This window comes from Corvus moneduloides, chromosome 14 (assembly GCF_009650955.1).
Source record: "Corvus moneduloides isolate bCorMon1 chromosome 14, bCorMon1.pri, whole genome shotgun sequence".
NCBI classification, from domain to species: domain Eukaryota; kingdom Metazoa; phylum Chordata; class Aves; order Passeriformes; family Corvidae; genus Corvus; species Corvus moneduloides.
This window is the reverse complement of record NC_045489.1, coordinates 5,342,334-5,354,937: the sequence shown is the minus strand read 5'-3', so window position 1 is coordinate 5,354,937 and position 12,604 is coordinate 5,342,334. Positions and strand designations below refer to the sequence as shown.

General features: G+C 47.4%; 1 protein-coding gene across 1 annotated transcript; it reads right to left on the bottom strand.

The window, feature by feature from the left end:
- Positions 1-2,308: 2,308 nt before the first annotated feature.
- On the bottom strand, positions 2,309-12,099 carry ITM2A (integral membrane protein 2A). The gene is made up of 6 exons (XM_032123897.1): positions 11,926-12,099; positions 8,246-8,377; positions 7,840-8,028; positions 6,664-6,774; positions 5,424-5,574; positions 2,309-3,388 (listed from the first exon to the last, which is right to left on the bottom strand). The coding sequence occupies exons 1-6, from the start codon at positions 12,007-12,009 to the stop codon at positions 3,300-3,302; spliced, it is 756 nt and encodes a 251-aa protein (XP_031979788.1). The 5' UTR covers positions 12,010-12,099; the 3' UTR covers positions 2,309-3,299.
- Between the last annotated feature and the right edge of the window lie 505 nt (positions 12,100-12,604).

Genomic DNA, 12,604 nt, shown 5'->3' with positions numbered 1-12,604 from the left:
TAAAGCTCCTTTTCATACCAGCCTGAGGCCTCAGGGGGTTTTTCAAAGGTCTCCACACTCCCCCTATTTTTTTTCTCCAGCTCTTTACCTCAAGATATTTATATATGCAAAGCAGTTCAATTTTTATAGATTTTTATCAACAGTAAGGCTGGAGGAGACTGAAGTTCTAATTTAGACTATTACATACTCTAATGGAAGAGTCTGTCACCACAGCCACCCACACCTCAGCAGTCACACAGAGCAGCAGGTTCTCTAAGGGCAACAGCATCTCCTCCGAGAACCAAAACCAACTGTGTTCTTAATGATTTCTCATGTGCTTTTCTGGTTAGAAAAACCCCAAACGAACCCACATGTCATGCTGCAAGAGGAAATATCCAAACCACTGCATTGCCAGCTTCACGCTGATAGAAGTATTTAAATTTTACATCTAATTTTTAATTTATAGGGTCAGAAAATGAACCTGCCAGCTCCCCCAACGAAGCAGTCCGAAGTGCCTGCAGAGATCCTGCTGGTTGTGCCATACCCACAGGATGCTTTTGCAGTAAACACAGATGTAAATGAAACTCTTACAGTAAATGAGTTTGCATTTGCATCCCGGCAGTGTCACGCCCTCAGTCACCACACCCATGCCTGCAGTACAGTTCTACTCAGATACTAACAGGGTTTTACACAGTTACAGCTCTATTATAAAAATGTTCCTTACTATAGACACAAACTAAGCCAAGACACGAAGCACCAGGTGGAGGAAGCTTTGATCAAACCATTTTTAGGTTTAATTTTGGTAAAATAGCTGAAAAACTGTCTGTTGGATGAACGCACCAAGTTTTGACCAGTTATGCACACTTTACACCCAAGTGTTTGCTGCCTGTGCCATCTACTGGTGCAAAGGACTCCTCCAACTCGTGCTCCCTCCTGCTTCGACAGCCCAGCTGAACACAGCAGCTGCTCAAAGCCAAACACAGCATTAGAAGATCCCAGGAGTACCTGAAAATTCCAACATTTTGGCTTGGACAGCCCCAGCCTAAAACGCTTAGGGATAGGTAACAAGCCCAGCACAGCACACGTGTGACCAAATCCAGCTCCCTGCTCACCTCAGAGCAGGTGAGAACAATCTGTTCCTGCTGTCCCTGGCTCCCTGCCTGGAACATCCAGTAACATCTGAAAGAACTGACTTCACTTCGTTCCAAAGGTATAGAAAGTGCTCCAGCCCATGTGGAAGCAGGTCCAGCATTCCTGGCTGGAGGTGCATCCACTCCATGGACACTCTGAGCTGGAAAGAGCAACTCCTGGGGTTTCTTTTCCATATAATCACACCTCACTGCTACAAGCAGATGCTTCTTGCTCTCCACAACCAACACATCTCCAAGTCCTTCCGCTCAAGGTTATGAAAAGAACCCATCCTGGTTATCCTCCCATCCAATGCAGAGGAGCAGGAAATCACCCCTTGTCCAAAGGCACAAAATCTGGAGGAAAAACTTCCCAGCACAGCTGCTTCTCCCAGTAACACCCCGTGAGTGAAGGAAACCTGGCTCACAGTGACAGGAATCAGAGCTTTCTACAGCATTTTATTTCATTATACACTTCAATTTACTGAAATACTCTCCTACACACACTATTCTAGAGCCAAAGCTCTGGTTTTGGGACACATCCTTGGGGGAAGAGCTGTGTTAGTTTCTGTGCTAAAAGTCCTGTGTTCTCCTTTCTCCTGCAGTTTCCTGGGCAATGACAGAGCAGCAACTCCTACAGGCACCTCTCCCTCCCCAAGGCTCTCTGTGCAGAAATCCTGCTGCTTTCCTTCCAGCTGCACAATCCCAGGCACTTTCCAGGAAAGCTACAAGGGTTCAGCAACACTTTAGCTCGGAGCCCCAGAAGTTTCAGGGCAGGACTTTCCTGTCTGAGCTTCCAGCAAAGCTCAGGGTCAAAGCTAAACATTCATTAAGCTCTGCCTATCCCGATGTGCTGAACAGCCCCTCATTAACACCCATGAACAGCCTGGGACAGGCAAACCTTCAATCACAGCCTCATCACCAGCAATATTCAAATGAATTGTAAATACATCCTGCCCTTGCAGTGAACACCCCCCGAGCTGCCCCTGGGGGATGCTGTTTGGAGAGAGCTGTCTGTTCTACCCTCTGTTCCTCGAGCTTGTCTGGCACCACAAAGCATTTCCACAGCACCAGAAGAAGAAGTTCAGCTTCACAAGCTCAAAAACAAGTTAAGAGGGGTAAGAGAAGAGCACTGCACGACGCCTCAGGCCCACAGCATCACCCCCCTCACCTCTGAGCACCAGGAAATCACACAAACACCGAAGTTTTAGAGAAACATTTATTATAGGGTTGCAGAATTTATGCCAATATAAAGTCCCTTAATAAAACTCTCAGGTTTATCAACTGCAGGACACTAACTCTTCATTCTCTTTAGACTGCAGCTTTCCAAAAAAAGGGAACAATGCTCTGACTGCAGCAGTAATGCTACTTGCTCATAAAAAGTTGATCTAAAAAGTTTATATAAGCCCAAGTAGTTTAAGTTTACAACTACAGTCACGTTCACAAGTGAGCTATACCAGAACAGACCCTGGAAATAGGAAGTTACAGGATAAATCAAGTCATAACCAAAAATACTGACAAGCTTTAAGAGCAACTCTATCTGAATCTAACAACTAAATGCCACAAAACCAAACTAAGGGAGAAGAACTCAACGTAAGCTCAGGGAAGGTTCCAAATATACATACGATTCAATACAGTAATTGCACAAAAAGAAATAGGGTAGTGTTAAAGGTTTCTGATCACTGAGCTTGGATTTTACATGCTGCACACATGGTCGTTAAAATAAACCTTTAATGAGCCAGATCAGGAAGGTTTCTGAGCCAGGATACGGAGTGCAGAGCTATTCTACAGAACTACACAAGATGTGCAAACCACAGATTATTAATATTAATCATTCTGTGAAAGTTAAGGTGAACATAACTGGTTCCAGCCAAGGAACTGGTTAACATTTTTATATATATATATTTTTCTGCCATTCCCAGATTACACTAAATCAAACACATTCAACAGATAAACTGATATTAGCTTTCTAAAAAAACCTTACTCAAATTTAAGTTTTACATGAGACAACTAAAAAGTTATACCAAGGATCAACGAAAGCTGAAATGGTGACTTTGTCTTCTGAAATACAAGCAATACACAGAAAATGCATAAGGCTTTTGATTATCACTGCACGGTTTAATTGCAGAAGTCGATGTCTAACGCTGACTTCTCCAAGAAGGTGTGACCTGGTCACCTCCCATCCGTCACCTTTCACTGCTGACAAATCTTTGTCTCAACCACGAAAGAGTTTTCAAAGTGTCTGATTGAGTGACAGTTCTCCGCTGCCCGTTTCTGCACACCTGGGGACGAGAGACAACAAGAGGCTGAGTGAAGAGTAAGCATTGCCAGCTTCCATCGTTACAAGACACAATCATTCCATGCATTGTGTTTCTCCAGCCAGGAACTGCCACCAGAGCCTGCTATGGGCTTGTTTTCCATCCCAAATCCCTAGCCCAATGTGCATTTGCACAGGGTGTGCTTTGCAGAGCACTTCACCTTGGGAGGATTTACCTCACTCTAGTTCTTCCTAACACTATTGGAGTGATTTTTCTCTATTTCAGGACATGCCAGCACTGCGTCTGATCCAGGCAGTTTACTTGTATCAGCTGTGGCTCAGTAAGAGACAAGAACACAGCAGTCCTACCATCAAAGAGCTGCTCTCCTCAATCACTTCCATTTGCAGTAATTCAGAGATTTAGTTTGTTTAATTAGAAGAGAATTGTTCAGAGTAAGCAAGAGAAGCACCACCTCTTTACCTAACCCCAGCAGGACACTGCTTTGGTTTATTAACACCTAAAATCCCGGCTGTCCTTCAATTCAAAGGCATCAGGATGGAGGTGAAGTTTCCAATGCTCACCCAACAGGATAACCTGGGTGCCTCCTATGCCTCCAAGTTACAAGTCCAGGGAATTGCCACAGCACCTGAGGTCAGTTTAACAGATGAACACACAAACTCCACAAAAGCTGAGAGCCAAGGCAGCACCAGCAAAATGAGAAGAAATGAGAAGACTTTCCCAGAGAAGTTCCAGGAGTTTATCCATTGCAGTCTCATTTCTGTGACATGGCTCATACACTGTGTGCTAGAAATGAGGTGGGGAAGGCAAGGCAAGATTGGCCCCTGAACAATTTTCTCCTCACTTTGATTGGATTTCCCACCCTCTCCCCTCCACAGGCAAAGAGGGAGAGTTACAGCACAGCAGCAGTACCAGGAAGCATTTTCCATTTACCAGAATCCTTTTGTACAAGTGCTCTGCAGGAATCTTTTGCTCTGCGGCAAAGATGTCAACAACGCGTTAGAGCAGGATGATTTCAGGGAACATCGTAAACACTCTTCACGGGGCTGTCTACAGACACAGCAGCTGTCAATTTAGCCTTGTTCCCAAAATCATCCTCACAACAGCTCAGTCACACGCCTCTGCCTCCCATGAGGACAGCATTTAGCGTTCCTTCATGTGCCCTACACAGAACCCCTTTGCTGCTCCCACAGAGGGAGCCTTCCTTCCATCCACAACAGGATGTTGTGTGCAGCAAGCAGCAGATGTGGCTCCTGATGCTGCAACTGGGCTGAGGAAACTCTTGCCTAAGAGCTTGGCAGCCAAACCAGAGCACAGAGTCCCGACAAACCAAACATTTGCATTCTGAAAGGCTCTAACTGACTAAGGGTTAGCTCGCTGTGTTTGGTGGGAGCAGCAAACATGAAATGCTTTGAGCTACACTGAAGCAAAACTCACAGCACCAGATTTCTGTCCCCCAGGCCTCGTCCCAGTAGGTCGGAGCACAGACACCTCAGCTCAGTCCCTGTCACAGAGTGGCAGGAGCACACAGGCAATAAAGAACCAGAGCTCAGCAGTTCCTCTGGAGCGTTCTTCCTCTTTCAGAGAGGAAGTCTGGGATGTCCGGAGCTCACTGTTCAATTACTTTTTTTTTCAGAGCAAGTAAAGCAGAAGAAAATGTTTTTATTTGGTGCTCCTGTAACCCAGTTTTAGATAGGACAGGGACAGAATGAGCTGTGCCTACAGAGACTCACATTTTCTGATGGATTATATGGATTTTGGGGTCAAACTAACTTTTAAGTTCAACCAAAAGATAGAACAGAAACAGACTTAAATTTGGTTTGGGCATGTAGCCTGTAATTGTGTAACTGAAACTTTTTCAGCATGTTCAAATGACACTTCACATTCAGACATGAAGGGAGGGGAAATACCCAGCAGGATCAGGAGTAGCCTCAGCTTCTGCTGAGCACTCAGATCCCCAAGACTAAAAACTCCCCAGGTTTAAGTATTTACCCCTTCCCTAGTTAAACAATACCTTTGCTTTTTCCTGAGGGGAACTTACCCATGATTTGGTCTCTGCGCTGAAGCCTGAAGGTCTCTTTTCCCACACAGAGCTGGTAGATGAAGATGCCCAGATCAGACACGTTATCAATCTCCTCTGTAACCACCATCTCCTCACGCACCAGGTACGTCTGGGGCAGGTAAGAGCCAGTCTGGAAGAGACAAAACCTGCAGGTACAGACTGCCGCTTACCACTACATTTTACTCTTTGCTTTGGAAGGGATTCAAGCAGGAGAGTTCAGCCTTCCTGATTTTTAATACCAAGATATGCTGAGCTCAACCAGTTGCATACCAGGGAAGTTAAAAACTGACAGAGGCCATTTCAAACAGCTGCAGTTACATCCAAACAAAGCACAATTAACCTCAACTCTGCAAGCCTCACGTGAAGCAAATGTAAATAGAACCTGGTCAGGTTTATCTGTACACAAAATTTGCAGCTAAAAGAGAAACAAAGTATTGTGAAAGGCTCCAGGTTTGAGGCAATGTATTTCTAATATAAAAAAGGCAGGCCAACCTACAAAAGGCTTCACCAGATGCTCCCAGCATTACTGAGACAGCTTCCTACCCCTCAACTCCTAAAACAGGGGCAGGGACATACACTTACAGCTTATCTTCATGGAGCTAAAAAAAATACTGCAACAAGCTAAACTAGACCAGTGGCCTCTAGAACCAGATGTAAGAGAGTCAATGATTTTTTTAAAAAGTCCATTTGACACATGACAGCCAAGTATTGCATTTAAGTGGGAAGCAGCAACAAGTTCTGTTAACTTGACCCACAAATCATCTTGGAAAAACACCAGTTTTAGTCACTGAAGAGTCAAATGCTTGTGGTGATCTCATAACTGCAGCGCCAATAACTGGGGAACAAGTTCACATTGTTCTTTTCAGCAAAACCCTCACGGGGCGACCGAGCTTGCTGGGAGTAACTCTCAGGTTTAGGCTTTCAATGATATTTGGAGCTTTATCAAATTCCTTTCTAACAGCTAAATTTAGCCTTATCTGCTGGTTGCTTTCAGCTCTCATAAAGCCAGGTATTAATAAGAGCATTAGGCATGAATCTACTCAACATAATATACACTGACAGCTGGCCTTAACTTCAGTGCAGTGACTGAGCTGGGGGATTATGGACTCTGATGGAGGGAGGACTGTTCTAGCAAGGGCCTGAAGTTCAGGAGCAGCACCCAGCACTCTTAGCAAAAGGCAGCCTGTCAGCAGAACCCAGCAGCAAAGCTCCCACGTACCGCCAGCTTGGCGAAGAGATCCATCAGATTCCTTGGAGGCATGACTATGGAAGTGTTCAGCGGGATCACGTAGCAGTTCCCCAGCTGCAGGTCGAGATACGCTGTCAAAAGCTGTTTTAAAAAAAGTTTTCAGTTAGTCAGGGAGCCTTCAATTAGCAGAACACAATTCTACCAGGAGCAAGGCAAGCTAAAATAGCTGGATATCACTCACAGCTACTACAGAAGTGATGCATTCAGGAACTGCTCCGTGTAAGAACTGAACTGTTACCACTTTGGTAAACCAAGCGGTTACAGCAATAGTTTAAAAAACTTTCGCAGATAAGAGAAAGCTGAATGGAAAAGCAGCTTCTGCCATAATTGTAAAGGAGTACAGTTTGTACTAACACAGAGGAAGTATTTGGGAGTATGATCTCATAACTGAAAAGGTCTAATTAAGCACAGTACAAACAAAAGGTATCCAGCTGCCAATAACAATCGTTCCCTTTAAATAGTTCTTCAGGAAAAGTATTAGTCCCTACAATAATCTCATCAGCATTGCCACTGAGCACAAGAACTGCAGCAACTAGAATTATCTGTTTATTCTATCTGCATTGCCAAGGCTGGATTTACAACCAACCTCTGAGAGCTTTTACAGCTGACTGAGGATAAATGTTAACACTATCAACACAACTTTAATAAAAAAGTCAAATGAAAGCCATCCTCTCCTCTTCGCCTTACACAAACTCCATGCAACTACACAGCATTGTCAGCTTCCAAGTTTCAGCTGCTTGAAGTGATTTTTCAATGCCCTTCTCCAAGGCCCACACCTGTTTGCAATCCTACAATTTGCTGTGACATTGCGCTGCATCCTTAGCCCCTTAACACATATTTATGATGTTCTCCATTTACATGGGATTCTTGACCAAACAGCAAGAGGCACTTCCAGATATCCCACAGGTACCAGTAGAGTTGCACAGCACTGAGATGCATTTTTCTGGGAAACAACTCAGAGTTCCTACCCACAGTGACTGTACCACCACTGCAGTTAATCCCACTGTTACAGAGTTCACAGGGTCAGCTGTGTCACGCTAAAACCCAAGCAGCACTCGCGCTGACAGCGAGCTTTAAAGCCCCGAGCGCAATCCCCCGAGCGGTGCGTGCCTGTCCCCGGTCCCGGCCGTGCCCCCGGACACTGACCCTGTCGAAGTCGTGCACGATGGCGGCGGGGTCGCTGTCGGAGAACTTGGGGACGGGCACATCGATGATGGCGATGTTGTCGTCCTCGCGGATGTCGGCCTCCTCGGCAATGGGCAGGAAGTACGGCTCCACCGCACGCTCCCGGCCCTCGTTCTCAAAGTAGCACATCTCCCCACGGTACACCTTGTGCTGGGACATGAGCAAGGGCAGTTACCTCACAGCAAACCAGCTCTTAACACTGCATTTCTGTCTGCCGAGACTGAGCACAGCTCCGTCACACCCAAAAGACACACAATCTTCATGGCCCCGTGATCCTTCTTTCCCCTTCATCTTTCCAGTCTAGTGATAACCCATTTACACCTTTTTTAATCAATGCTGTTTAAATAAAAAAGAACTCTCACATTACCTTTGGCATGAAGTACTTGTAGATGCAGGCTCCACCCACAACAACCCCTGCCAAAATGAACGCCAGGCCCAGCAGAGTCAAGAGACATCTTCCAGATGAGTTTTCAGCCCTGTGTGTGGCAACTTCTGGGTCCTTTAAATAAAGAAAGGTGAGAACTTAGAAAGGGCAGCTGCTCTGAATTTAAAGTGCATTGTTATCAACTGCTTCACTTTGACCCACCATCTTCTACTTCTTCTAGGTGCAGGAATTACAAGTCAGCATCATAAAATAAGAAAACACTCACATGAAATGTTACTGCATCAGATTAAGATCAGTTTTCAAACAGCACCAAGAGTATTTTCTGAGTTAGAGGATGTTTTTCTAGACAAACCTTTGTCCAGGAACTATTTGAATTGTAAGAAAGTTAAATAACTGTAACAAAAGATACTGTGCTGCAGCCACGGTCTAGTACAAGAAAGCAGGATTTGTAGATCAAGGTCATTAAAGGTACACAGTGTCTTCAGGCCTTTTGGTAAAGCCTCTTTCCCCTCCTCCTCTCGCTATCACTTGCATTAACATTACTTTTCCTCCCAAAGCTGGATTAACAGAAGAAGCCAAGATGCAACTTTGTCTCTTGGCTGGGGAACAGACAACTGACACGAGTCACCAGGTTTTGGAACTTTTAATATGCACAAGCAAAGTCCATTATGAAAGAAAACCACTCGTCAGCTTAAACACAGCTTCCAATTATGCCAAATGAAAACAAGTCCCTGTGGCACATCCTACCCTGCAGCCTCAAAATAACCTCCCTCCTACCCAAATCCCAGGAAGTTTTGTTTCCAACAGCCTGAAACTTCCCTCTTTAGCTCAGCAGCTTGTTTTCCCCCACCCAGTGTTCTCTCAAACAAGGATGACTGCACCCAAAGGAAACTACTCTCAGGTAGGTGGCGAGTTGTGCAATCCTCACTGCAAAGGCAGAGGTGGTGTCTGAAAGGAAAGTTTAACCCTCCAGAGCTCCCACAGCATCTTCCCAGACTTCCAGCTGCAAGGCTCAGGCAAGCCAAGTGAAGAGAACAGCAAAAGTACTGTCAAATACTAAACAATCAGAAGAGACATTCCCTCCTGGAATCACACACTGGGCTTGAGTCTTTAAAAGGAAAAAACAAAACACAAAAACAACCACCAAACCCAAAATGTTTAGATAATCTCTATATTTGGTCAAGAAGGTCCCTTTAATGATTCCTGACTCCAGGATTTAATAGCTTGCTTTCAAGATCTGCTCTTTGTCCTGGTCAGGAAGGAAGAAAATTGGATTTCGCAGTAAAAGAGCTTTTCCTTTGAGGTGTTCCCAGAATCAGTGGCTGGGCTGGGCACAACAGCTTCCATGGCCTTTCTTTATTTGGGTCCTGCAGAACACAACACATTTAATGACCTGTGCTCCCAACAAGCGCCAGCATTATCACCGAGGTTGCAATATTTCCATGCTCAGCAAGATGCAGCAGCATAAAAGTCAAAGCCATCAGTTATGCAAGCAGTGAAACAAACCCCAAGCTGTTTTGTGAAAGTCAATACTCCCACATTCCACTCGCGCATCCTCCAAACACAAAAATGTTGGTTCAGCAGGACACGAGCTGCTACAATTGGCATGTGAAGCATTTGTTAAAAAAGAAACAAACTACAAAAACAAAGCCAAACCCTGGTTTCAAGTCAGAATGATGCCACATTTCTATGGCACTGTGTGAAAATCATCTTTCAGGGTTAAGCAGCTGTAAGATGGAGATTAATTCTGTTCTCTCCATGTTCACCTCCACCTTGGAGGTCCTTACTCATCCAGCCTGTCCCTACTTGAACACACCAGTCTGCACCAGTTTTGGCACTCCAGCCATCCCAGTGCAGGGATGATGTCGACATCTAATTAGCTACACTTGCACTACACCTATTTCAAACAAAGCAAAGGTGGTTCAGCATATTAAGCAGCAATGTGGGCAGCTGAACCTGAGAGGGAAGAGTTGACAGAGCTGCTAAGAGAACACAATAGGAAGATTTTGCTCCAGCAGGTTACAAAACCTCTGCACAAAAGTAACAGATAAAAGTCATCAAAAACCTACAAAGAAAATGCAGTTCTAAGCCATAACAAGCAAAGAAAACGAGGGATAAGAGACAAGAAGAAAAGTCACTTGTTTTAACACTGCTGACAGCCCCAAAGAACCTGCAGGGAGAATATTCTGCAAGCTCAAGAGTTTTGTGCAGATACTCCAGGGGACTTTTATTGTGCTGTTTCAGCCAACACTAGCCTTTAAGCTTGTTTGCTCTGCACAAATATTCCAGCAAAAGAAGACATTAACAACCACTCCAACAAGTCTGTCTTGGAATAAAATTATGAACTTGATGTTTACACGCAATTCCAAGCCCTGAAGCCAGAGTGAAGAGTTGTTAAAAACCCAAGTACGTGTGTGCAAACACACAGGATATTCCAAATTGAGAGGAGCAGCTCTCATGAGAACACAAAAAGGGGTGTGTTTATTAGAACTATTCCAGTCAAAGCCTTCACAGTACAGGGCTAGTAAATGTATGTACAACCAGTTGCCTCAGGAGTAGCTGAGGAGTTTGTCCCACAAGAAATTGGCCAGGCTAATGACATCTTCAAATTTTAAATCCTTTATCTACCCCGTTTTCCTACTTGCTCTCTTTTTGATCCTGTAATTCAGTGCTACTATATTAAATGTGCACACATCAAGCTCTGACAGCTCAGAAGAGTGCACTGAGCAGGAAAATCACTCTGCATCCCTTCTCCTTCCAAAGGGAGGCTATTTCAGGTGAGGCTGTGTAGGCTGGAAGGGAAGCTGCTTTCCTGATTACAGCTTAGAAGGGAAAAAAAAAAAAAGAAAGAACTAGAGCCCAACTCCACAAGTTTTGTTGTTTTAAAAATTTTCTTACCTTCCAATTTCAAATAAACTCAGCCCGTGCCATCTTCCCCGTCTAGAACCACTGATGTATTTACCTACAGGCTGAGCTTCTCCACCTGCCTAAAACGCAAGACACCTTCAAAACAAATTTCCCACAAATTGGGAAAGTTCCACTCAAGCCAGCGACGCGCAGCTCGCTGGGAAGGAAAAGCCAACCACAGGGTGCTAGCCTGGGTTTCTATTTAAAACCCTTTATGGCAGGTTTCTTAATTTAAGCGCGACACCGACGCCTCACCGCAGCTGCCGGGAGGCTCCGAGCGCCGCCGGGAGCGGAGGACGAGCCTCAGCCCGCTTTGTTTGCCTGCAAGGCGCCGGCCGAGCGCTGCCCACGCCGGGGGGAGCTCTCCCTGCGCTTCCCCGGCCGGCCCAGGGCCGAGCTGGGAGCTTTAAAGCGCCGTCAGGAAACGCGGCGCTGGCACGGGCCCAACTCGAGATAAACACCCGGTGCCGGCGCTGGCCCGGGGGTGTCACGGGACATCGCACCGCGACGGGGCTGCGGAGAGGGACAACACCGCGGCACCGGGGCCCCGCAGCCTCTGGCGGCCGAGGGGAGACGCTCCCGCAGCCGCGGGCAGGGCGCGCCGGGGCAGCCGCCACAGGAGCGCGAGCCCCGCGGCCGCCGCCGCCTCCCCCGGCCGCGAGAAAATGGCGGCGGCTTCGTCTGCTCGCGCCCCCCCTCACACCGCCCCGCTCCTCCCCCCGCCGCCGCTGGCCAGGACACCCTTGTGCCCGCACCTTGTCGGCCACCAGCGCCTCGGCCGCCTCCTTCTTGGGCTCATCCTTGAGGGCGAAGGGCGAGTTGAAGGCGATCTTCACCATGGCGCCGGCGCTGCTGCCGCGTCCCGGAGCGGCAGCGGGGACAGCGCGGAGGGCGGGGCGGGGTCTGCGATGGCCACGCCCCCTCCAGCCCCGCCCACGGGCCCGCGGGAGCGCCCCCTGCCGGCCGCGCCGTCACACGGCTCCATTTCCCCGCCGCACCTCGCCTCAGGCGCCGGGAGCTGCTCCCGACGTGGCGTGACGGGATCAGAGAGGCTGGAAAAGGCCTCCGAGACCAGCGAGTCCAACCTGTGACCGATCCCCACCTTGTCACCAGCCCAGAGCACCGAGTGCCACGTCCAGACCTTCCTTGGACACCTCCAGGGATAGGGACTCCACCACCTCGCTGGGCAGCCCCTGCCAAGGCCTGACCGCCCTTTCCATGAAGAAATTCCTCGTGCTGTCCAGCCTGACCCTCCCGTGGTGCAGCCTGAGGCCGTTCCCTCTCCCCCTGTCCCTGTTTCCTGGGAGCAGAGCCCGATCCCCCTGGCTGCCCCCTCCTGTCAGGGAATTGTGCAGAGCCACAAGGTCCCCCCTGAGCCTCCTTTGCTCCAGGCTGAGCCCCTTTCCCAGCTCCCTCAGCCGCTCCTGGGGCTCT

What these genes read in the sequence shown, in the direction of transcription:
- ITM2A (XM_032123897.1), bottom strand. Translation starts at nt 12,009, where the DNA reads ATGGTGAAGATCGCCTTCAACTCGCCCTTCGCCCTCAAGGATGAGCCC. An exon ending in ATCTCTTCGCCAAGCTGGCG is followed by an intron (nt 5,575 to 6,663) that starts GTACGTGGGAGC and finishes TGTCTCTTCCAG; the next exon opens with ACTGGCTCTTACCTGCCCCA. An exon ending in GCGCAGAGACCAAATCATGG is followed by an intron (nt 3,389 to 5,423) that starts GTAAGTTCCCCT and finishes TCTCGTCCCCAG; the next exon opens with GTGTGCAGAAACGGGCAGCG.